The sequence below is a fragment of the Onychostoma macrolepis genome, chromosome 08 (assembly GCF_012432095.1).
Source record: "Onychostoma macrolepis isolate SWU-2019 chromosome 08, ASM1243209v1, whole genome shotgun sequence".
NCBI classification, from domain to species: domain Eukaryota; kingdom Metazoa; phylum Chordata; class Actinopteri; order Cypriniformes; family Cyprinidae; genus Onychostoma; species Onychostoma macrolepis.
In genome coordinates, this window is record NC_081162.1 from 27,025,370 (window position 1) to 27,052,253 (window position 26,884).

The window sequence follows — 26,884 nt, forward strand, 5'->3', positions numbered from 1 at the left end:
TATGTGTTTAAGTGATCAGTGAAGACCTTGAAAGCAATATATAGCAATAAAATGGCTTTTATTACATTACTAAGCTTGATTCTCTCCACATGGCTTGGAGAGTCGCCATTAAATACAATGAAGAGCAAAACAGAGCTGGAAAAACAAGAAATGACCAACAGAGGGCGTCATAAACAAGAGCTTCCTCTCAGAAGAAAAGAAATTACCATGTTGGCTTTAAATGGGTTCATTTCTTCATGAATTCATTTTGGCCATTATACATACATAATCCATAATGATTTACAATAAAGTTAAAAGAATAAAAACATCAGAAGTAACATAAAACATTAAATACTGCACTGAACAAAATATCTAAATAACGTTTAGCTGCACTTTGACACTAACAAAATAAATAAAGATGAAGTAAGCTATGAAGCCAAACTCTAAAGCTAAAAAAGGTCTAAAATTAATGAAAAAAATTGTGCAGTGCAGTTCATTATGGCATAAATAAATCAAGTATGGTTTACATCAACGCACATCAAGCAACCTTGGTTTTCAGAAATGATGTACCATATAAATAAATAAAATCGCATTAGTGTTATTATTATTATAAAGTACATCAGTCAGAATAGTCTGAGAGGTCATGAAACTCATGCATTGCTCTGTAGCTGCAGTGATCTCAAGTGCTGAGCCGGACACAAAACAAAGCTAAACACATTTAAATCAGTAGATGAGACTAAAAAAACAGTTCAGGCAAAAATGAAAGTTTGATAAAAACATCTGAGATAAAGAGGAGTTTGTTTCTTCATCAGATTTGGAGAAATGCAGCATTCCATCAGTGTCTCAGTAATGGATGCTCTGCAGTGAATGGGTGCCGTCAGAATGAGAGTCCAAACAGCTGATAAAAACATCACAATAATCCACACCACTCCAGTCCATCAGTTAACATCTTGAGACAAAAGCTGCATGTTCAAAAGAAACAAATCCATCAAGACTATTTGTTGCTTAATAATAATAATAAAAAGTGGTCTGGTCTGAACCAGGAGAGAAATCTGCACAGATCAAGCACCGTTTACAAGCCAAGACAGTTCAAAACAGCTCATTTCATGCAAGAGATGCTATGGACTATTGTGGACTATGGACTCATATTTTGACAGGAAACAATTATTTAAAGTTAAAAATGTCAATGTATTTGTTTCTTACAAACACGCAGCTTTTGGCTTCTCAAGATGTTAACTGATGGACTGGAGTGGTGTGGATTACTTGTGATGTTTTTATCAACTCTCATTCTGATGGCACCCATTCACTGCAGAGGATGTGTTGGTGAGCAAGTGATGGAATGCTAAATTTCTCCAAATCTGATGAAGAAACAAACTCACATTGGATGGCCTGAGAGTGAGGAAATTATGTGCAAATTTTCATTTTTGGGTGAATTATTCCTTTAAAAGAACAATTTAATGTGGCAACAGCACATTTCTAAACAATAATAGTTACTGTAAAACTCTAAATCATGCCAAAATGGGTCTTAAGATGGAGATACTTCATACGATTTTGTCTAATTAAAGGAGATTTCAAAATATTTCTAACTTAAGTGGCACTTAAAGCAGAGCAACTGTACATTTTCTGAGCATGAGCAGGTATTATTGCACTGTCAAGTTCCACATGCAAGAAAAACAAGTTTTATGAAGACTTTAAGGCTGGAGATCAACATTCATATTCTGATCTCTATCACATGGTCACTCCACAGGATATTTTTAATAGTGATGCTACTGTAGACATTATTAGCTGTAGCTCATTACATTACATCTGTCTGCATGAGATGCGGTTAAGGCCGTGTTTAATTCAGGCTTATGGAGGTCTGCTATAAAACAAAGTTGCCAAACAGTGCAAATACGTTAGTGCTAAATGACCTTTGAACATTTAATATTGAGCTTATATCTGTCATCAGCTTTCAGGACAAGCTGAATCAAGATTGTTAACTGTATACTGAAGGTAGGAAAGTCATTCTGACTGACCACAGGACAGATTTTAGTGCAGAAAACAGGCACATACACACATACATGTGCTCACAATGAGTGGACGTTTCAGGCATTTGTGAATGAATTATTATTTCTGAGATTTGTTTTGCACTGGTGAGTATTTGTGTGATTTAATGATTTCAAAAAATGAGATGTTTTATGAATTAGAATCCTGACTAGTCCCATTATTTATTCATTTATAAGGGTTTAATGTTTAGTATTAAAAAGTGATGGATTTTAATATTACCAAGTGATATCACTCTTCCAAAATAATTTTAAAAATGGCAGAGAGTTGAACATCTTAAATATTAAAATCAAAGAGAAAAATGAAGCCCCAGTCAATCAGTATCCCATTGGCATGCATGTAAACACACAATAGTTTGATTTTCAGTAAAGAGATGTACACATGGGTTGATCTCATAAGTGTCCATGATTCCGTTTGCTCATAGCTGGGTGTTAAAGCTGGAAACTGTGTGCATGTGTGTGTGTGTGTGTGTGTGTATATATGCATATGTGCGCGTGTGTACGTATATGTGCGTGTCACGCCTCTTTAGCTCAACAGCTCCAGATATGTAACAGGCACCCTCCCCTTCAGGTTTCCTCGCTCTCCAATCAGCCAATCAGAGTCCATTCCAGGCACTGTGTACACGGTGATGAGCTGATCATCCAATCAGATAAGTGTAATTAATTAATTTAGAGTCTTTAGGATGCTTTTCAAGTAAACACATATAGCAAACATTCTAAATATTCTACAATATTCAAATGAAAAAACTTAAAAGGGATCATCAGTTCAACCTAATTTTCACTGTAGCCAAACATATAAAAAAAAAAAGTCTAATCCAAGAACCAAAACACATTAAAAATCTAGTTTGTGAATGTTTTCGTCACTGTTTGCCACTATATTTACAATGTTTAATTTCACATTGCCAGCAAAATCATTGTCAATAATGTATCACCCAATTTTACTAAAGAGAAATTTAATCACATTTAAAAATACCATGGTAGGTTTTCTTCATTGTTTTTAACTATTTTCACAATATTTCATTTTGAATTTCCAGCAAACTCATTGTAAATATATTTGAATATTCAAAATATCACACGTTTTAACTTTAATAAATAAATAAAGTAAATAAATAAATAAATATATATATACTACCCGATATCAACATATAATGCATTAAATCATCATGATGAACCTTTCACAACTCCTTTAATTTTAACATAAATGTGGCATATAATAAACAATTTTTATTTAAATTAATGTGGAGTTTTAAACAGAAACAATATTCCATAAGAAATAATTTAGGATGGGACTTAATTTTATCCATTACAATTTGATTGGTTCATGAAATGTAGGCTCAGATATTATGCAATAATATTTTCACAGCCCCTAACATCCCTATTAGACCCATATCAGACCGTTTATCTTCTATCAAGCATCTGCTCACCTCATCTGCCCGCAGCGAGAGCTCACTGGAGTCTGCAGCGTCATAGTCATACAGCACTTTGGCCTTGCGTGTGCCGCTGGCGGGCGGCTGAACTTCTTCAATCTGCAGAGCATCTGTTTCCAGCGGAGACGGAGAACTGAGTGGCAGGAAGGCAGACGGATCCGTCGGGCTGCCGGCGGGGAGGGAATTCACATCCAAAGAGTCGGGGCATCTTCTGAAAGAGAGAAGATTGATAGAAAACACTATAAGGCTCTGCCTGACTATTGTGAACACTAACAAGACGACAAACTCAAAACTCACATGTCTCCACTGCAACTGTGAGCAGACGGGTGGGAAAAGTAAAACAGGTGTTTATAATAATGACTGTGATCTCATGATCTACAAATCAAATGTTTGAAAGGAATAGTTCACCGAAAAATTATAGATATGTGCTCACTCTCAGGTCATCCGAGATGTAGCTGAGTTTGTTTCTTCATCAGATTTGGAGAAATGTAGGATCACATCATTTGTTCACCAGTGGATCCTCTGCAGTGAATGGGTGCCATCAGAATGAGAGGCCAAACAGTTGATAAAAACATCACAATAATCCACACCACTCCAGTCCATCAGTTAACGCCTTGCGAAACCAAAAGCTGTGTATTTTAGAAACAAATCCATCGAGACATTTTTAACTTCAAATCATTACTGCTGTCTAAAACACGAGTCCATAATCCATAATAACGCTTCCTTCAGTGAAAAAGTGGTCTGGTCTGAATCAGGAGAGAAATCTGCACAGATCAAGCACCGTTTACAAGCCATAACAGCTCTAAAGACATTAACTGATGGACTGGAGTGGTGTGGATTACTTTTATCAGCTTTTATCACTTTTTATCAGCTGTTTGGACTCTCATTCTGACGGCACCCATTCACTGCAGAGGATCCATTGGTGAGCAAGTGATGGAATGCTACATTTCTTCTCATCTACATCTTGGATTGCCATATAAATTGTCATTTTTGAACTATTTCTTTACGGTGCACCAAGTCATATTTTCCACTGTAAAGTTTTCCTCTTAAAGGAGCAGTGTGTAATATTTAGGAGGATCTATTTACAGAAATGCAATATAATGTGTGTATAATAGGTGTATAAAGACCTTACATAATGAACCATCATGTTTTTATTCACGTAGAATGAGCAATTTATATCTACATACACCGCGGGTCTCCTTACATGGAAGTCACCACCATGTTTGTACAGTAGCCCTTAAAAAGGACAAACAAAGTGCATTTCTTCACTTTGTTGTTCTTGGGAATAAAACACTGACACGATGATGAACAAGTAACAATAATATTCGCAATAAAATATCGATTTATTGAATAATTAAGTAAATATAATTCCTTAATTTACCTTTGTAAAGAAACCTCATTGCTGGCTATCTCTGCTTTCTCAGACTACGACATTTTAGTCCTGAATCCTGAGCGGGGGCTGAGGCATTGGTGACAATTCTCAACCTCACCACTAGATGCCGCTAAAATTTACACACTGCACCTTTAAAGAAATCTTTCATTTAATAGTTAAATTTAACTGTATTAGTTAACATGAACTAACAAAGAATAATACTTTTACATCATTTATTAATCCTAGTTTGTTAATTTCAACATTTGCTAATACATTTTTCAAATCAAAAGCATTAGGTAATGCACTGTGAACTAACGTGAATGAGCAATTGCACTTTTTTAGCTAATGCATTAACTATGAGACCTTACTGTAAAGTGTTACCATTTAATGTTATATTTTTATTTTGGAAAAATGATTCAGTGACCCAAATAGCATTTTGCACATGAATGAAATCTGATGCATAACCACCTGCCCAGCTCTCTCTGCAGCTCCAGCATGTACTTGTGACACTGGCTGTAATACATCGCCTGCGCTTCCGCAAACTCACACAGGCAGCGCAGGTGATTCACCTGCGCAGACAGAAAAGACGTCCTGTCACTTTAAAACCCATAGCATGCTGTGCAAACACAGGCTGTACTTCATTTGTTTGCATGAGGATAATAGATATTTACGCAGAGTCTTTTGAACAATGATTTAACAATGTTTTGAAATGCTCTTCTCTGAACTTCAAAGCATGCATATTGAAGGATTATTTATGAAAGCCTTTAAGCCCATCCTGACAATGAGGGTTATCAGTTTAAAGTGGCTTGTTTACATAATGTTATACTATTCAAACCTACGCTTCTGCTCAGGTGTGTAGCGTGTGTTAATGCAGCATGCATGTAAAAACGACTCACGTGCGTGCTGCTGATGCCCTCCAGGAGCAGTCTGGTGACCTCAGCCTGTCTGTCAAACTCTGTCTGAGCAACACGCAATTCATGCTCCGCCTGCATATGACAGAAAACGAATCCAAAATTGACATCGGCACAAGATTCATCTGCATTTAGAGTTGCATGAACACTATAGGACTCTCTTAAGAAAAGTCTAACCAATTTGCAGTTAGTAAAGTCAGTTATGCTTTTCAGATTCAAATTAGACTGATGTACATTTTAATGATGACTAAATAATAAAACTAGTCTAAGTATTTTATACAACTGGCCCCATAAAAAGCAGAATCTGAGGATTCTTTTCAAAGTCAAATTGAAAAAATAAGAAATAACAGAAAACAAATATTTGGTATAAAAATTTAAAAAAAAAAAAATATTTTAGGACCACCATGATTTGTAACATTATTTTCATGACCGAATTCTTATTTTCTCTTATATTCTCATGTGGGCATGGGACTGCACATAAGCGACATGTATGAAGTGCTCTGTGCTAACCTGACAATTAATAACAACCAAACCAGAAGACAGTTACTAAACATTACTACAGAACACATATAAACATCAATGCATATTATTTGTCACGTCACACTTACTTTATCAAGCTCCTCATTCCAGAGCTGATCAGAAGAGAGAGACACAAACAGAAAGACATGACAAGATAAGAGCACAGAGAGCATTATAACGATAAGTAGTATTAAACTCAAGCGGTGTTTAATTACAGCAGAACACAAAGGGACAAAGTGTGACTGTTAATATAATTCAGAATGATGACATCTCTGAGGACCAAACATAAATGCTGAAAGTAAACATGTGAAATAAATGCAAAAAAAAGTGTGTGATTAGTTTTGTTATAGTCATTTACACAAGGGTGAAGCATGTGGAAGAGCAAAGTTATGGAAGGATATTTCTGCCACGGAATAAACAAATAAAAAAGGTAATTGTGACTTTCTGTTTCTTAGAATCTTTCAAATGCAAGTTATAAACTCATAATTGCAGGTTTACATCTCGCAATTCTGTTTTTCTTTTTTTGTTTGTTTCTATTACAGAACAAAACAATATAAAAGGTATGTTTCTTTTTCTCTCACAATGCTGACTTTGTTGTCTCTTGCAAATTTGAGAGTTTGTATCTCACGATTCTGAGTATATATACTGTATCTTGCAATATTTACCTTTTCTCTCAGAATTGTGAGAAAAGTCTGGTCTGTGAGAAAAAAAAAAACTTTTACATTTTTTTATTCTGTGATGGAAATAAGCTTCCATATGCTGATTTGTATCATGGTAAAATCACATCTCTCACAGGATGTAGGAAAACACTGCGATTTGACAACAGCATGTCAGATTAATTAATAACAGATTGTGTCTCATGAATATTAATACTGGAAATGTTTTATATGTGCTTGTGTATATAGATATGTGTGTGTGTGTGTGTGTGTGTGTGTGTGGGTGGAGGTGGATGTCTCAGGCAGTGAAGACTGCAGGATGCTCTTACTGCAGATGCACTGGCAGACAGCACATAATTACGCGGTCTTGTCTCTTGAAAGTCTGGAACAGCCTGAAACAGACAGGAACACACTTTAATACACACCTCCTGCCAAAACACAATCACTAGCAGCAGATATTTTAGATAAGAGACTGACTGGCTCCATCTTCATCCGCTGCACTGAATTATAGGATAACTGCTGGTCATTGTGAGAAACTAAAAACAAAAAGTAGCAATGAATTCTCTTCTAAAAGCCTTCATGCATCACAGCTACAGCTAAAAAGATTCAAAGATCAGAATAATGTGCTCAAGTTTGATCAAATTTAGATGATGTTTAGCTAATCTTTAATAAATATAAGAATGAAAACATCTGATCTTTGACCTTGCTGAATGATGAAAAAGATATTGCAACTGAAATATTGCATCTTTAAGTGCATTATGTATAAATTCTGTTGCATTAATGAAACCCAAAACAATTTGAGTGGGTGTGTATTATGATATGATGGAACAGATGATCACAAACTACACTTTCTGTTCATATATTAGCCACTAGAGGACGCTGACAGAATAACTGTGTTCTGTAGACTCCAGCATCAGCTGCACTCTATCAGCTTTTACTCTTAACAGAGGAAGGTTTGATTGATTTCTCTGTTCCGAACCCTCGCTGTCGACGGTCTATACAGGCAATAACAATCTCAGGCAGCCTCTTAACTGAAATGGATCCTCAAACGTAACTGATTTTCAACAGGGGCTGAATCTCTGCTAATGCTCACAGCTAATTTCCAATAGTTTGTAGTAGCATGTTATTGCTAACTAAAACTAAATATATTATGCCAAAAATTAAATAATTTTTTTTAGAAATGTTGCCTTGGCAACTAACTGAAATAAGCTTAAGTATTAAACTGAAATAAAAATGAATGAAAGCTAAATATGAAATATTTAAAAAAGCTAACACAAAAGGACAAAAGCACATAAAATTACTAAAACCTAAACTAAAATTTAATTAAATGAATTCAAATGAAAACAGAAAATATAAAAATAAATATTCAAAATAAAAAATAAATACCACAAAAGTATTTAAATAATACTAAAATAACACTGGCATGTTTATAAGCAAAAAAAAATGATATTCTAATAAGCACAAAATACAAAATACAAAACATGCACAAGTAGTATGTAAAATTGTGCATGACACTGTATAAATCTGTATATTTGACTTGTGGCAATAAAGTGAATTTTATATAGCCAGAACACTGAAATTCTCAGTATTAAATAACATATATTTTTAAATGAAGGGCATAGCAACCTTTATAAATGAAGAATTTAGAAATTTAGAAATTATTTCCCCTACATTTTGGGAGACATTCAAAATAAATAAATAAATAAAAATCTCTAAGCTTGTTGTGCTGCATTCTGGAAATCTATATTTTAAAGGTTTACTCAGATACAAGTAATTCCATCATATCATTCAAAAGAAGATCTTAGTGGAGTTCATGAAAAATGAGGAACAAAACTGAAAGGACTTCATGTCATCGTAATTTAAATTTTAAAAAAAAAGCATAACGTGCATAAGAGGAAACACACTGTTATACTCACTTCTCCCTCACACTGTGAAGGTTAAAGCAGAAACACACGGTTAGTGCTCAATTAACAGGTGAGAAATCACTCTATATTCACAACCACACACAACAAACACGAGGAAGAGACCCATAATCGAGTGATGTCATCAAAACGTGGCAATAAGGAAGAGGAATGAGAGGGTTGGGAATCGAGAACCAGTTATTATTCACAACTAATGACCTTTTTTTAGAATATCAAAATTGAATAACAGTTTTGAAATGTTTGCATTCTGCAGGACAGAAGATCACAATCAAATAAAAGAAGGGAGTCTTCAGACAATCAACTTTCAAGTATTTGATTGTTTACAAGATTAACAAACTTCTGCAGTGAATGGGTGCCGTCAGAATGACCAAACGGCTGATAAAAACATCACAATAATCCACAGGTACTCCACACCACTCCAGTCCATCAGTTAACGTCTTATGAAACCAAAAGCTGGGTGTTTGTAAGAAACAAATATATTGAGACATGTATTTAATTGCTTAATAATTCCTTCCTCCAGTGAAAAAGTCAACTAGTCTGAATCAGGAGAGAAATCTGCACAGATCAAGCACCGTTTACAAGAGAAAACAGTCTAAAACTATTCTAAACAAATTTTGATGTGAGAGGACAACAGCAGACAGACTTTTTCACTGGATGAAGCATTATTATGGATTATGGACTCGTATATTAGCCGGAAGCAACAGTTTAAAGTTAAAATATCTTGATGGATTTGTTTCTTACAAACACACAGCTTTTCACTTCACAAAACATTAACTGATGGACTGGAGTGGTGTGGATTATTGTGATGTTTTTATCAGCTGTTTGGACTCTCATTCTGACGGCACCCATTCACTGCTGAGGATCCATTGCTGAGCAAGTGATGGAATGCTGCATTTCTCCAAATCTGATGAAGAAACAAACTCATCTACATCTTGGATGACCAGAGGGTGAGTTCATTTTCAGTAAATTTTAATTTTTGGCTGAACTATTCCTTTAAGAAAACTTAAATGTGAACCAAAATCAGAAATGATAAATCCCTTGTGATTCCAATCCCTGGAGAAAAAAGAAGAAAAAGGAGGAGAGAACAGAGAAAATAAATCTTACAGCCGCTTTGGCCTCTGCTGCTTTGGCCTTCTTGAGTCGTGCTTTACAGGAGTCGAGATCCAAGCGCCGATTCTCTAGAAGTCTCCGCTCTCTCTGTGAGAAGGATGACATTTTTCAATATATCAGCATCATGCTCAAATCTGATAGTACAAGAGAGTAGTGTTGTCACGGTACCAAAATTTCAGTATTCGGTACCGATACCAATGAAAATCCACGGTTCTCTGTACCAATTTCGGTACCACATGCGAATTAAAAACACACTTTTTAATAATAAAGTCAAACAAAAATAAAATGTACAAAAATCAATGCCATTCTTTATACTTATTTAAATTGTTTCAAGTTTTTCTGCAATTAATAAAAGTATGAAAAACAGTAAGCAGTAAAGTTTCACCCAAATTTAATTTGTCTTTTAATTAATGAAATTTAAACACATTTTATTTTTTTAGTAAATAAAGGAGATATGGAAGAAATATTGTATGATTATTTCTTTAAAAATAAATATTAACTTTTTTCAATAGTAGTAATAGTATCACATACATTCTACTAAATAATAGTAATATATTTCTGGCACAATGTCTTTAAGATAAGCGGTTATTTTGACGGGTTGCCGTGAATACCTTTTATTTCTGTGTGTAGCTATATGATATGACGCTGGTTTTACTCAATGAAACGGTAAAATGCTCGTGAAGTGACTCTCAGAGCAGTTCTGTAGATGTTGTTTATGTATTTATGTCCTCATTGAGACGGCAGATGCTGAAATCACTGCGAGCGCGCGCTTCAGTGTGTGTAGTTAAAAAAAAAAAAAAAAACGCGCGTCTCTGCCATTCATTCATTCATTCACACAGAGACTCGCAGAACATGCAGGATTCATATCTGAATCGACTTTTGCGGCTTAATATTTACTAGTCCGTGTCGCGATTTGATTTAAGTGTAATGACCTACTTTTGATTGATTCATCCAAACTTTGACAAATTCCGTGGCATTCTGTGCTAAACTGTAAATTCCGTTTTTATAACTGGATTCCGAGATTCCGTCCGCGTTTTCTGCATCGTGGAAATCATCGGGTCGATTTTTTTAGTACCGACTTGGTACCGAAGTACTGGGTCTTTTGACAACACTACAAGAGAGTCGGTCAAACTCACAGAAATGGTCCTCCAGTCGCCCTCCAGAAAGTTGCGTAGGGGTGTGAGGAAGCTAATGGATGAGGTCTGCAGATACTCTCTCTCAGCGCCACCCAGTCTCCTCTGACAGTCGCCCACTTTGATTAGGGTGCTTCCTACACGGCCAACGCACAGATGAGTCACGAGTAAAACCCACAGTGTGGGCAGAATTACTTCATTCCCACAAAAACCATTTCATTTCCAACACGGATAAATGAAGTGCATAAATAACACATCTTGAAAAGAAATCTGCTGATCTGTAAAAAAGTTCTATCATCACCTAATTTGATGAAGCAGAGTTCAAAAATATCAATAACACTTTTCAGCACATACAGTTTTTCACAAAATAAGGATGAAGATTTTTCAAATTATATGCATTAACTAATTTATTTTCATTAAGTATTCAGAATGTATCATTTAACTTACAATCTGCAAAAGAGTGGAAAAAGTGGATTTAGGCATCAATTAATGAGAATTGAACAAAGGAAGTGTCTTTTTCTGCTGATTAAGGGTAATTCAAGACTTCTTCAACTAACAAATGGTTGTCGAAAGCAAAACACAATATATTTTGTGAGAAAGTGCGACATGCTCGAGCAAAACAAGCACTATTTTTAGAATCAGCGCCACAAAATTAGTAAGAAACAAGTATTGGATTTCATTCAGCAAATATGATGTTTAACTGTCTTATCTGTCATTTTACTGTATTGCAATCAATGGAGAAATTTAATGTGGATGTAAGATAAGGATGCAAGCAAATTGTGTCACAGCCGGTTGAGAGGGACATGTTAGAGCAGCTGTTCAGCCCACCAAATCAATAATTAACACCTGTGGCAGTCTGTGATTTTAACAGCAAAACTTCACTGGATTGCCTCAAGCTCTTTTCTGTTAGGCTCGACTTCAAGAATCACCATACTTCCTTTATTTATTTATGATGGAACAGAAAAAGGGTGGTCCAAAAGTCTGAAACCACATGAAAATTTTAAACTGTAAATACAGTTTTAGGTTTTTGGGAAAAAGTAAAACAAGAACATTATGATGCAAAATACAGATGAGTTTTTTGCAGTATTTCCATGCAACTAATCAGATGTAAATCATGTAGTGTCATTGAGTGTGTGACTCATTGTACAGACAGTCAGATGTTCCTGTTGCTCTTTGGATCATCTCAAATCATGCTGGAAATCACGATTATCAGGTTTTGTTCATGGAGCTCAGTTAAAGTTAAAGAGAAACACCAAATGAGACTCAAATTGTTATTCGAAAAACTCAAAAGAAAAGCATTTTTGGTAGTGATTTTAGACATTTGGACACCTTTTAAATGTATTTATGGGAAAACTATAGCATGCTTTCTTGACACAAGTAACCTAATTAATGGCCTACAGCACATGCAGTCAAAAGTTCATCCACAAACACTGACACTCCATCCATTAATTTTACAAATAGACACTTCAAGGTTTTCTATACTTTAGACAGGCTGCACTAGTCATGTACTTGCAGAGATAAACCGTGTATTTCCACTGACTGACACTACAGTTCATCCTAAAAGCATGTGGTCAGTCACAGGACATTAATGAGCCATTTAAAACCACTAAGTGCACTTTAGTTTGAGAACAGACAGCACGCGGTTCTCTCTCCTATGGATCTATTATCTGCGCTTCTCAAGTGGCAAACAAACACTGCAATAAAAGCATTTATCATTCAGGAAATAAATAAAAAATTAAATTAAATTCAGCACTGGAATTCATATTTATTCACTTATTAATGGATGTTTACTAATATTATCTATACCAACCTGTATTTAATGTAGTCAAGCCAAATTTATTTCTATAGCACTTTTTACAATACCAGGGCTCTGGACTAACATTTGAGAGCTTCTACAGATGGTGGTGCCAGGAGCAGATTTGGTAGCGCTGGGGGATTAAAAATAAAGATAGTTTAATCATAAAATTACTATTGTTTTGCATTAATAAGTGCAGTTACTAATAATATTACGTGTTTATTTCTTGGTAACGCACATTTGACAGTAAAACACTGAGCATGTGTTGGGATTGGGACGCATTCAAAATGTACATGGTAACGTGCAAAATATAATTTCATAAGCTTTATATTCTACTCTTATTGAATTTCTACTTATATTAAATGAGTAGCATTATTCTTCTATAGGATTATACAGAACTGAGCGACAACTTCAGTGTTAATATAAATATATTATAAATGAATTGCATGTGATTCAGTGGCGAATTGAAAAGTTCGTTAGTTTAGTTTTTTCTTACTTCATACACAAAAAGTGCAAAATTTTGACAAAATTTGATTTACTGATGATTTGAAATTTTTATAATAGTGATTTTATCATTTCAAAATATAAAGCAAAATGTAGAAATGAATGACTAATCAGCCAATATGTCCTCCTCTGCTGCCATCTACTGGTTATAGTGGTGATTTGATGTATTTTTAAATTTTACAAAAGTGTTTGTTTACCACAAAGAATATTTTGGTCATCCCATTAAAATAAGATTTAATTCGGATCATTTTTAGAGCTCTAAAGAGCTGAAAATAGCTGTTTGAAAGTCATTTAAAAGTGCTTGAATTTCTCTCTCAAAAGGTATTGTACAAACCCTGAAAGGAATAATGTAACAACAAACGAGTAGCACGGTTTTGTTACGCATTTGTTTCGTTTTCCGTTTGATGTTTATCATATGCAACAAATAATAACAGTGTTTATTAATTGGGCAACGTGGTGGTCACGCCAGTGCAACTGCTCACAAAATTTAGTCGCACTGGCAGAAAAAATGGTCGCAAAATGCAGTCTGGAGCCCCGAATACACATTGTTTCAAAGCAGCTTTACAAAAAAATCATGAAAATGTTTATAATGTCATAATATCTTCATGCCTTATAGTTAAATTTAGCAGATTAGAGCTGGGCGATAATATAAAAATATAGTTACGTTTTACAACGATACAAACAATCAAGCAGTTGAGATTTGCTATACAGTATATATTGCCCTATCTGAATATACTGTATATGGAAAACGTTGGAGGCAAACTAAACTAAAACCATAAAAAAAAACATTTCCATTATATGAAATAAAATACTCAAATAAAACCAAAAGACTTTAACTTAATTTATTTCAGCTAGATGCACTAAATTCTTGATGCACTAAGATAACTATAATTTTAATAATAAAAGTTAATAAAATGTTAAATATATATTTATTAAAAAACACAACAAATGTACTAAAACTTTAAAATTAAAATGAACACAGAAAATATAAAAATTAAAACTAATTTAAAATATTAATAAAAAAACTAAAATAGTATCTGAACGGTACTAAAATGTGTTATATATATATATATATACATACATATATACATATACATATATGTGTGTGTATGCGTGTAATATAAATAATAAAGGGTCATATTTCCCTTTACATGATATATATATATATATATATATATATATATATAAAAATATAAATAAAGGGTTTATATAAAGGGTCATATTTTCTTTTACATGCTTTTACTGTGGTTTTGTTCATAGTGACAAGTGAATTTTTGACCAAATTACTGACCTTTGACATTAATAACAGATGATATGAGAAATGTTCTCCCATAACATCAATAAGTATATTTATTTTCTGCACAACTGTAAGGTTAATTTCATTTTTAAGTTTTAATAATCAATTTTAATTCAGTTTTATTTGCATTTAGCAATGTTTTTTCTTCCCAGCTGTGCGCAACTCGATCAAAACTGTCCTGAAACTCAAAAATAGGTCACAGGTCTTGTTTTGATCACTAACAGCTCATCACAAATCACTGCTTTTTTTTTTTTTTTTGTAGAATGACTTTCTAATTGCTCAGAAAGCATAAAATGCATCCTCTGTCTGGTATAAAACCCTGAAGCAGAGCTTTAATATTATAGTTTTTGAGAATCAGGTTTATTAATATTGATAAAAATGACTAGAGCACAGTTAGGTCAATTTAATTATCATGTAAGAGGCAAGAAAAGCAACAACAAAAAATAAATTGGACACTTATGGTAATTCTACTGAAGGTTATAAATGGAAAATCTCTGTGGAAGAATGCTGGCCAGGAAATGACATCACAGACTGCCGTGACCTCTGACACTATTGATCAGTCCAATGGGAAACAGAAAGGAAAATGCATTGAGATTTATTGGTTTGGCTGCTTCCACACAGCCTGCGGGGGAAAACCATCAGAGACTGTAAAATCAATCCAATCACACTGGAAAAACTTCAACAGTCGGTGCGGTTGAATTATTCCCCCACTTAAAGAGCGAAACACTCGCTATTGTGTTTTCACATTATATCTACAAAAGAAGCTTTAGAATCACAAACACAGACAGTGGCTCTTAATGTTACTGCAGGGGACTGAATTAGATTAAGAGCATCATCTGATTTGTTCACGACTCGGCGGAGTTCAGCTCATTTTTCTCTTACAGACAAAATAAATCAAGCGTTTACTCTTGGCAGCCTTTTTCTGCCAAAAATGCACGAAGACAATCCAGTGCTAAGGTTTGCAAAGAATTTTCAAGTACTGATAAAATTTAAAAAAACGAGACAAACTCAAAAATGTTTCTGAGTCTGGATTCTTACCGTACGGGGTTCCTGGTCCAAACTCCTTCGCTGCCTCCAGCATGAACTGGCCTAAGATCTCTCCATTAGTGGGCCGCGGTGGAACCTTCCGGTCAAGCTTTTCATACAGGAACTCTTCGATGCGAGCACCTGGTGCACAAATGGACAAATAAAGCAACATCAAAAACAAATGAACAATGGCAGTCATGATATGACACTTTTAACATACTAAAGGAAAAAACACAATGACAATGATTTTTGTGGTGCAAAAATTATGTATGTCAGCACTTTGGTCTACTTGGTAGTTTTTATTAAAGGAACTTTACTTGGAAACATAAATAAATTTGGAAGTCTTTAATTAGAGGACATTTTATCAGCACCTAGAATCATTTAAAATTATTTTAAATAAACAATAGTTTTACAGAATATATTATAATAGATTAATAATAAATGGATGGATGAATAAATAAGTAATTAAATAAATAAATGGTTTTAAAGGAATAATTTGGTAACACTTTACAATAAGGTTCATTAGTTAACTACATTAGTTAACATGAACTAATAATGAACTGCACTTATACAGCGTTTATTAATCTTTGTTAATGTTAATTTCAACATTTAATAATACATTATTAAAATCTTGTTAACATTAGGTAATGCACTGTGAACTAACATGAACTAACAATGAACATCTGTATTTTTATTAACTAACGTTAGCGAAGATTAGTAAATACAGTAACAAATGTATTACTCATGGTTAGTTCATGTTAGTTAATACATTAACTAATGTTTAACTAATGAACCTTATTGTAAAGTGTTACCAATAATTTTAACTGCTTAAAATTAATTTCATTTCTTTAGATTTTTTTCTAAGTGTTGGAAGATGAAATTTCCCCTAATTTCTCTATTTTGGGTTTGTTTTCTTCCTAGACTTTTCATATTTACATTACGATTTTTAAGTTCTTTGTCATTTATGAAGATTTAATGTATAATATGAAAGTTTATAAGTCTCGATTTGTTTTGTAATGGACATTTTTCCATTATGATGTAGGCATAGATTTATTAGGGATCATTTCCAAACTGGTCAGTGAGAATTTGATTTTTATACATTAATGGACTGCTAGCTTAAAATATTTTATTTCTTTTAATTTTCCTAAAATTAACTGAACTTTGCTCTCTCATTTTTTTCTATTTTGGGCTTGTTCCTTTCTAGACTTAGATATTTAATTAATAATATATAATATTTTATTTATATTAATAATATATCATATATATAACCACATAATATATAATATTAAATTATTACCAAATACTTAGTAGTATATAAGCTTTATTTGATAAACAAATAATTTCTGACTTACAGCTCCAAGACTTTTCTCCAAAAAAACTGAATAATGTCATTATCATCATACACAGTAGTTGATGTTTGATCAAAGCTTTAATCAGATATTTATTCCAGATCATGTTCAAGGTGCCACAGATGAAACAGCAGCAGTCAAACATGCCCTGAACTGACTCATGACCCTTATATATCAGGTGTGTCTGAGTCACCAGCACCTGCTCACCAGGGTTTGGCTGAAGCACAACCTCAGTCTGTCTGTAGATTTTCTCGGTCCAGTTTTTGGTGCAGTCAGCTCTGGACAGCAGATTCTCAAAGTGAGTGTCCAGCTCGGTCTTCTCAGCCTGTCCCAGTTTCTCCTCTGTAAACTGGAGCAAAAGTAACAAGATCAACAAGAACCAGTCATATTGGTGCAAGGAAACGCATCAAAATAACCAGTAATAGGTTACAGATTACAAGTTACCCTATTTAAATTACTTCATTAACGTAATGTAACTGAATACATTTGATTACTTTTAGATTACTTTTCTAAATTTCGAAGAACTCAATACTGATTACTGTCAGAGTTTCCAAATCCTTCATCATTTGAATTAAGATTATAATCTTTTAATTTTAAAGCATTTAAAATCAGACTTTAAAACCTCTTTTGACTTTGTGATCGTTCTGACGTTAAGCACAGATTTAAAATCATAACAAGAAAGAGTTTAATAGCTGTGATACTGTTTTTGAAATCAAATCTTTGCATAGTTATGACTGGAAACACTAACCATGTCTTGGAAAAAAACAGTTAATCTTGAAAAATAAAGCAAACACATTAACCCAAACAAGAACATTGTCTCATATTTTAGAGCAGTTATTAAACCTTTATGTGGATGTGTGTGTGGGAAAAAAAAAAATCTGATGTAACCTCCTTTGTAATTGTTAAATAAGTAACTGTAATTTAATTAACGTTACACATTTTTCTCAGTAACTGTAACTGATTACAATTACACTTATTTTGTAATTAAATCACATAGTTTAGTTACTTCCAAACACTGAAAATAATACCAAACAGCCTAATAACGTTATATTTAAATACGCCTCGTATTCAACCAATCAATATCACTATTTAATTGCTGTTTTTAAAACATACACTACATTAGTCACATGAATTATGTTCGAAACTAGATTTAATTCGGCTAAAAGTGCATTTGTGATTTTATCTGTGAAACTCGGTTTGGTGTGTTGTGTAGCTAAACGCAGATGCGGGTGTCACGAGTTACACATCAACCGTCACCGAAACTCTGACCGCCGCGTTTAAACTCGTATATTTCTCCAGAAACGGCCTGTTTTTACCTGAACGGCTCGTGAAAAGAATATCCCAGCATCTGTAGCGAGTTTCCTCACGTTGAAATCCATGTTGTAAGCGGAGAAAGAGGCGGAATCCCCGCGGCATCAGGCGCTCCGCAGAGGCCAGTGTGTCTTCAACGGTTTCTATCAGACATGGACGGTTATTAACGGCAGGGGGCGCTGAGCGGCTCGCGAACACAATCCTCCATTGAATCGCATTCAAATCTCAGAAAGGTTTTTATCTTACTGGAGACGTTTGTGCTGGGAAGAGTATAATCGTTTGAATCCGTTATTTCTAACGATTAAATAGCTCGTATACAAATAAAAATCCGCAGCAACAGTTTCTATAAAATGACTCTTAAAAATCTCTAATCACAATCGACTGTGATTGGTCCATTTTAGGAGCGCTGAGAAAAGTAACAGATATCACGTGAGGTTACGCCGTTTCAAGGCTTTCCCTGACAATAATTAATTAAAAATAATAATTTATACCTGATTATGGACACAAGAAACTTTAATAGAAATGTAATTTATTAAGAAAAACACACAGTGAATAATAGGATAATTATTATGTAAACTAATTATTACGGACCAATTACAGGCAGCCTCTGCACGCCTCTTTGTATCAAAATTGCCATTCTGCTTATTATATTTCTATGGGCTAGTCCATGTGTGTATTTAATTTGAGGCACCAGTGCGTTTTTCAGTCTGCTGCTCCGCCTTATTTAAAGAGCAATAGCTCAGTTGACTTGAGATTGCATGAATTTATGAAAATGAAGATGAAATCACAACTTGTAAAACCAGAACTTTTGACTTTGTGACTCATGCAAAGTCACTGATGAGAATTATAGTGTTTTTTCCCCCAATGCGCATCAACACGTTTACATAACCAAGAAAAAAAATTAAAAAGAAGAAAAAAACCTGGACGTTCAGAGAACAATCAGAAATAACGTTTTCATAACTTAATGGGAATGTTAGAAAAACGTACTTAGTTAGAAGATATTTTTGTTAGCTTTTTTTATTTTTTGTTAAAAAAGCCTTAAGCTAACCAAGACTTGTCATAGTAGCACTTGGTTATTATTGCTGTTTTGTTGGTTTTGATTGCTTCTATTGTCCTCAGTTGTAATTCGCTTTGGATAAAAGTGTCTCCTAAATGACTAAATGTAAATGGTTTCACTTTGTATAATAATTTGATGCACTCATAAAAATGAGTGTAAACAAATATGTTATTGGAAAGATATGAAAACTAAGATAGATAGATAGATAGATAGATAGATAGATAGATAGATAGATAGATAGATAGATAGATAGATAGATAGATAGATAGATAGATAGATAGATAGATAGATAGATAGATAGATAGATAGATAGATAGATATTTACTCTATTATTTATTTTTATAAAATTAGGTTATATAAGCACTTTACTAACTGGAAATATTTTTAATAGCCTATACATTTTTATGCTATTAGAAAAAACTAAAGTGTGATTAATGCAATCATTTTACCAACTGTAAATACAGTTTGTAATATATACAAATTATGCTATTATATACTATTTATAAAATGATATATTATATAATGTAATCACTAACTGTAAGCACAGTTTCTATCTAATATATAATATTTTTATATTTTATACTATTTTTCGAAAATTATAAAGCTACATTTATGTAATCACTTTACTAACTTTATATAGTTTGTAATATATAATATTTTATACTATTATATTTTTAACATGTATTATATACTGTAATCACTTTACTACCTGAAAAGTTTGCAATATATAAAAAATATATATTTTATATATATATATATATTTTTTTTTTATAAACATTTATATCCTGTAATCACTTTTCTAACTGTAAACAGAGTTTGTAATACTGAGCTGTTCTGCTGGTGTAGAGCTGCGCTGGAATCTGACACGTTCATGTGCATTATTATCACTAGTGTGTTAGCTGACCAGTGCTGCGGTGCTAGTTAGTGGTCAGACTCAGCAGTGGTCAGTGTTCGTGATGGTTCTCTCGGTTCTGAGCGTGGTTTATTTCTCTCTAGGCCTCACCGCAGCAGCTCCTCCGTCCGAGCCGGAGCACAGCGGCTGTATTAAAGTCAACCGGTGTAAATGTCTGATGCGGGACGGGTCCGGCCTCATTGATCTGGGCTCAGTGGCGGATGAGGACGGGTTCATACAGCGACTCAAACCCCTGGCATCGGCGTGGGGAAACACAGACGTGCTGCTGACCTTCAGCCCGTGTCTGCCCTTCTCTCAGCCCGAGGACTTCAGCATCACCGCCTGCACCGATGTGGCTGCCTGTGTCAATATACGGTCAGATCAGCACATTTCAAATGATTTTTGCTTAGTAGTAAACAGTTATGATCCAGATAGCAGCTCACAGAATCAGAATATCCCTTCTGTTGTTGGGATGAGGTATAATGTTCTGCAGAAGTGAACCTCATGGAAGCTGTGTCTGTAGGATTCATCAGGACAACGGGTTCATCAATCAATACTTGAACTACGGCAGACATGAAGGCAATAAATTCAGCTATAACGACTCAAAGAAAACCCTCACCGTGTCTTATTCCAGTAAGTAACTGTATCGAGCAAGTCTTTAACTCACGATTCACTTCAACTGAAGGCTTTTAGCAGATTCTATTATTCAGTGTCTCATCAACAGTAAAATGATATTTTAAGCAGATTTTGTGGATTGAAAAAAAAAAGTAAATGCTTTTTTAAATGAAATGTATTAGTTACATTTATTAGTTTTACATTAATTAAGTTAACAATCATAAATATATATGTATTTGTCAATTTGCAAACAGTGATTTATTGTTATTAATATTAAGTAAATTGATTTGTTTATCAATTTAAACTAAATACAACTGAATTAAAAATTTTCTGTAGTTTTGAGCTTATCTATATGGCACTATAAAAAAATGTTAAATTACAGCAAATACTGTACTACTACTATAATGCTACTTTCAAATTCACAGCCTTTTTTAGTTATATATTTATATATATATATATATATATATATATGAAATTTTGTTACTGTGCATCATTGATTTGCTACTTGATATTGTTAGGATTTTTATAGTTAACTAAAACAATTAATGTTTTGTTACTTGAAATAAAATAAACATGAACTGCAATAAAATACAATATAAAAAAATGTAAAAACATAGACATATATATATATATATATACAGTGAGGAAAATAAGTATTTGAACACCCTGCTATTTTGCAAGTTCTCCCACTTAGAAATCATGGAGGGGTCTGAAATTGTCATCGTAGGTGCATGTCCACTGTGAGAGACATAATCTAAAAAACAAATCAAGAAATCACAATGTATGATTTTTAACTATTTATTTGTATGATACAGCTGCAAATAAGTATTTGAACACCTGTCTATCAGCTAGAATTCTGACCCTCAAAGACCTGTTAGTCTGCCTTTAAAATGTCCACCTCCACTCCATTTATTATCCTAAATTAGATGCACCTGTTTGAGGTCGTTAGCTGCATAAAGACACCTGTCCACCCCATACAATCAGTAAGAATCCAACTACTAACATGGCCAAGACCAAAGAGCTGTCCAAAGACACTAGAGACAAAATTGTACACCTCCACAAGGCTGGAAAGGGCTACGGGAAATTGCCAAGCAGCTTGGTGAAAAAGGTCCACTGTTGGAGCAATCATTAGAAAATGGAAGAAGCTAAACATGACTGTCAATCTCCTCGGACTGGGGCTCCATGCAAGATCTCACCGTGGGGTCTCAATGATCCTAAGAAAGGTGAGAAATCAGCCCAGAACTACACGGGAGGAGCTGGTCAATGACCTGAAAAGAGCTGGGACCACCGTTTCCAAGGTTACTGTTGGTAATACACTAAGACGCCATGGTTTGAAATCATGCATGGCACGGAAGGTTCCCCTGCTTAAACCAGCACATGTCCAGGCCCGACTTAAGTTTGCCAATGACCATTTGGATGATCCAGAGGAGTCATGGGAGAAAGTCATGTGGTCAGATGAGACCAAAATAGAACTTTTGGTCATAATTCCACTAAACGTGTTTGGAGGAAGAAGAATGATGAGTACCATCCAAGAACACCATCCCTACTGTGAAGCATGGGGTGGTAGCATCATGCTTTGGGGCTGTTTTTCTGCAAAGGGACCAGGGCGACTGATCCGTGTAAACGAAAGAATGAATGGGGCCATGTATCGTGAGATTTTGAGTGAAAACCTCCTTCCATCAGCAAGGGCATTGAAGATGAAACGTGGCTGGGTCTTTCAGCATGACAATGATCCCAAACACACCGCCCGGGCAACGAAGGAGTGGCTTCGTAAGAAGCATTTCAAGGTCCTGGAGTGGCCTAGCCAGTCTCCAGATCTCAACCCCATCGAAAATCTTTGGAGGAGTTGAAAGTCTGTGTTGCCCAGCGACAGCCCCAAAACATTACTGCTCTAGAGGAGATCTGCATGGAGGAATGGGCCAAAATACCAGCAACAGTGTGTGAAGACTTACAGAAAACGTTTGACCTCTGTCATTGCCAACAAAGGGTATATAACAAAGTATTGAGATGAAATTTTGTTATTGACCAAATACTTATTTTCCACCATAATTTACAAATAAATTCTTTAAAAATCCTACAATGTGATTTTCTGGATTTATTTTCTCATTTTGTCTCTCATAGTTGAGGTATACCTATGATGACAATTACAGGCCTCTCATCTTTTTAAGTGGGAGAACTTGCACAATTGGTGACTGACTAAATACTTTTTTTGTCCCACTGTATATGCTATAAAGCTATACAGTTTTTATTTATTAGTTTTAGTTTATTTTGTTTGGGGGGGGGGCGTTGTAGTACTTTGTAAAATAACACAAGTTTACATTTTTTTTATATTGTATTTTATTGCAGTTCATGTTTATTTTATTTCAAGTAACAAAACATTAATGGTTTTGGCTAAACTATAAAAAATTCAGTTGCACTTTATTTTACAGTACATGTACTGTACTTACACAAGAATGTACTGGTAATATAAAGTAACTGCATGTGGTAGGATTAGGTTTAGGGTTATTACCTAGTTATTGTAATTACTACAATAAGTACATAGTATGTACTACTAAAGTAAGTGCTACCAAAAATTCTGCTAACAATGTTGCACAGTAACAAAATTTCACAGGATCATTAAATGCTCATCAAACAGTTTCATGTGTGTAAATCTAACGCTATCTGAAAACAATAGAAAACATCCGTCATATATCTTGACCTCGTGACCTCTGTCTCTCTGCCAGTGTTTCCTGACAGCGAGCCTCAAACTGTGGTTCATTACCAGTGCGGCCCGGGTCGCTCCATCACACACAGCCAGAGCTTCAGCGCCGACGGGCCCCTGCAGATGTGGGTGGAGAGCCCCTGCGCGTGTCCGAACGCCTGCGCGCTGGTGGACGTGGGTCCCGGGACCATCTTCCTCATCATCCTCTGCCTCAGTGTGACCGCTTACTTCATTATAGGTCATTCTGCATCTCTCAGATGAGCTTGTAGTACTGTTGGTCCAGTAGAGGACATTACAACCACATCAACAGCTCCAAACCGATTAGAAATAAGGCTGCATCTGAAATAGGTCATAAAATTGATATTACCAAAGAAGTTACAGTAAATACACTAGAAAACATTTAATACATGGCTGGACTACGAACATGTCAGAGCCGAAGTGTTTAAAACATACGAGCACTACATGGTAAAATATTTTTAAAGATAAAATTATCTGGCTTTTAGCGACGATTATTTATTATAATTATATGATTTATATATTTATTATAGCCTTAATCCATTACACAAGCCATATTAAAATAATAATAATTATTATTAATCTTTTATTTTAAATTAATATAAATATATACAGATAATATATAATATAAAAAAGCTTTAGAATGAATAGATAAAGCTTTAAACTTGACTACATATGAGTTTAGATTTTTGAGTCTCTTTATATCTATATATATTATCAACTAAACTAATTTGATATGGCAAGATGTTTTCTTTTAGTTGTTCTCTTTCACTGACAGCTCTTTCCACCTTGCTGTGTAAATGTATTTAAATTAATATTTTTCAATCGCTTAATCTTTGGCGGTGAATTGCGAGAAGTGAATCACAGTTAAAAGGCATGTGATTGGCTGTTCATTACTGATGTCACGCTTTCAACTGCACGCGCTTCATTACCTCAGGATCAAAGCCTGAGTTGACAGAGAACGTTGATTATCAGCTTCATGGTACCAACAAAGCCACACTGTAAAAAAAAAAAAAAAAAGTTGAGCCAACTTAAAATTTTAAGGCAACCAGCTTCAGCAGATTTTTGAGTTTTCTCAACTTGTCATTTTAAGTTTATACAACAAAAATTTGAGAATCTCCCACAAAAATAAGTTCAGCAAACTCAAAAATCTGCTGAAGCTGGTTGCCTTAAAAGTTTAAGTTGGCTCAACTTTTTTTTTTACAGTGCAGATTGGATTGGTTTAATTTTGTCAACACAAAACTAATCCTGTAACCCTGAGTTTGTTCAGCCAGCATCATGGTACAGGCCCCAGGTACTGACAGTGTCGTGTAAAACAAGGCCGAAGGCACGAAAAGCGGAAGAACAGACAAAGCGAATCAATTGAGCGAGTCATTTACTCTGAAACCGCTCCGATTGATTCAAACTCGTGACTTCGATCATTCAGTTCAAGCGATTCGCTAGCAAAAACCAGATCAAAAGAGTCATTCATTTTTGAATTTCGACATCGCTAAATGATTTTTCAAAGCATGTATAATGACGTGAAACAAAGCTTTTTGAAACTCCGAATCAGTTAAACCATTATCACGAATCATTTGATCGGGACCTTGGAGCGAGTTCGAATATCATTTCGCGAATTGAATGATTGTGTGCTCCAAGTCCTGATCTAAAACGATGATTCGCAAATCATTATTCAGATCAGGAATTAGTAGCATGAATTATTTTATTCAGATCGGAATTAGTAGCGAATCATTTGATCGACCTTGGAGCGAGTTCGAATATCATTTCGCTAATTGAATGATTGTGTGCTCCAAGTCCTGATCTAAAACGATGATTCGCAAATCATTATTCAGATCGGAATTAGTAGCATGAATTATTTTATTCAGATCGGAATTAGTAGCATGAATTATTTTATTCAGATCGGAATTAGTAGCGAATCATTTCATTCAGATCGGGAATAATTGTGAGATATAAACTCGCAATTCTGAGACATAAAGTTGCAATTCTGAATTGCGAGTTTTTATCTTGCAATTGACTTTATAAATTGTAATTCTGACTTTATAACTCGCAATAACCTTTTTTTTTATTCAGTGGCGGAAACGGGCTTCTATAGCAAACAGTTCAGTACGTGAGTGACTGAATATCTGAATGAATCGAACTGAATCACGAACTATTCGCACGGCGGTATTTCACAGCCACACCCCTGAGTTCGGTATGGAAATGATCAGATGTCTTCACATCCTCTCTGTATCTGTAGGATCCTGTGCGCTCCGGCCGTTCAGGACCAGTAATGGTGTTCAGATGGCTCCGGAGGACAGTGTTTGGTGTATGATCTGCTATCAGCTCAGAGAACGGTCCGAAGGCGGCAGGCGGAAGCGGAACTACTCGCTGACAGACACGCTGTGAACTCACTGTGACATTAATCTCACTATTTCAGAAATAAGGGGCTGTTTCATAAAACAGGTTTACCAAATAAGCCAGGTTTATCTCAGATAGTCGGACTTATTGTCAGTTGATTTGGTTCAAAATAAGTCAGACTAACTGAAATAAGACTGGCTTATTTGATAAACTTGGTTTTACCAAGTTTCACAGACAGGGTTTAGGTTAAATCAGGATTAGGCAATAGTTCAATTAGGACATTTAAGTAGTTTTTATAAACATGCCTTAGAAAAAAACAATAGCCTACTGGGGCCTGTTTCATAAAACAAGTTTACCAAATAAACCAGGCTTATTTCAGTTAGTCTGATTTATTTTGAACCAAATCATCTGACAATAAATCAGACTAACTGAAATAAGCCTGGCTTATTTGGTAAACTAGTTTTATGAAACAGGCCCCTGGCGTGCATCTTGAGACCAAACAAGTGCACTGACATATTTTAAGATCAGTCAGTGCAAGTTTCTTTCAGTTGAAACAGCTCAGATTTACATTTTAGTCTGGGATTAGGCCTAAACCTTGTTTGTGAAACCGGAGGTATATGCATATAAACAAAGTCCCTTTAGTCTTTGATATAATAAACATATTAAGCCGTTTTCAACATTGATGATAATTTGAAATGTTTCTTGAGCAGCAAATCAGCATATTAGAATGTGACACTGAAGACTGGAGTAATTATGCTGAAAATTCGGCTCTGATCACAGGAATAAATTACATTTGACAATATATTTACAATGGAATACAGTCTGTCATTTTAAATTATAATAATATTTTATACTTTTTACTGTATTTTTGATCAAATAAATGCAGTCTTGCTGAGCAAAAGAGACTTCAAAAA

General features: G+C 34.5%; 1 protein-coding gene across 2 annotated transcripts; it reads right to left on the reverse strand.

Moving 5' to 3' along the window:
* Window positions 1–91: 91 nt before the first annotated feature.
* On the reverse strand, window positions 92–18,514 carry sh3glb2a (SH3-domain GRB2-like endophilin B2a). 2 transcript variants are annotated; one of them, XM_058785069.1, is made up of 12 exons: window positions 18,359–18,514; window positions 17,250–17,391; window positions 15,706–15,834; window positions 11,075–11,208; window positions 9,933–10,025; window positions 7,236–7,298; window positions 6,340–6,363; window positions 5,717–5,806; window positions 5,289–5,389; window positions 3,746–3,760; window positions 3,446–3,659; window positions 92–2,655 (listed from the first exon to the last, which is right to left on the reverse strand). In XM_058785069.1, exons 1-12 carry the CDS (start codon window positions 18,419–18,421, stop codon window positions 2,548–2,550), a joined length of 1,176 nt encoding a protein of 391 aa, XP_058641052.1. In that variant the 5' UTR covers window positions 18,422–18,514; the 3' UTR covers window positions 92–2,547. The 2 variants fall into 2 exon arrangements, with proteins under 2 accessions (XP_058641052.1, XP_058641054.1); XM_058785071.1 differs by lacking the exon at window positions 3,746–3,760 and having other exon boundaries at window positions 118–2,655.
* Between the last annotated feature and the right edge of the window lie 8,370 nt (window positions 18,515–26,884).

Coding starts and splice junctions, on each gene's coding strand:
- sh3glb2a (XM_058785069.1), bottom strand. CDS start 18,421: ATGGATTTCAACGTGAGGAAACTCGCTACAGATGCTGGGATATTCTTT. Junction 10,026..11,074: donor GCGACTGGAGGACCATTTCT/GTGAGTTTGACC, acceptor TCCTTCTCACAG/AGAGAGCGGAGACTTCTAGA. Junction 5,390..5,716: donor AGGGCATCAGCAGCACGCAC/GTGAGTCGTTTT, acceptor CTGTCTGCGCAG/GTGAATCACCTGCGCTGCCT.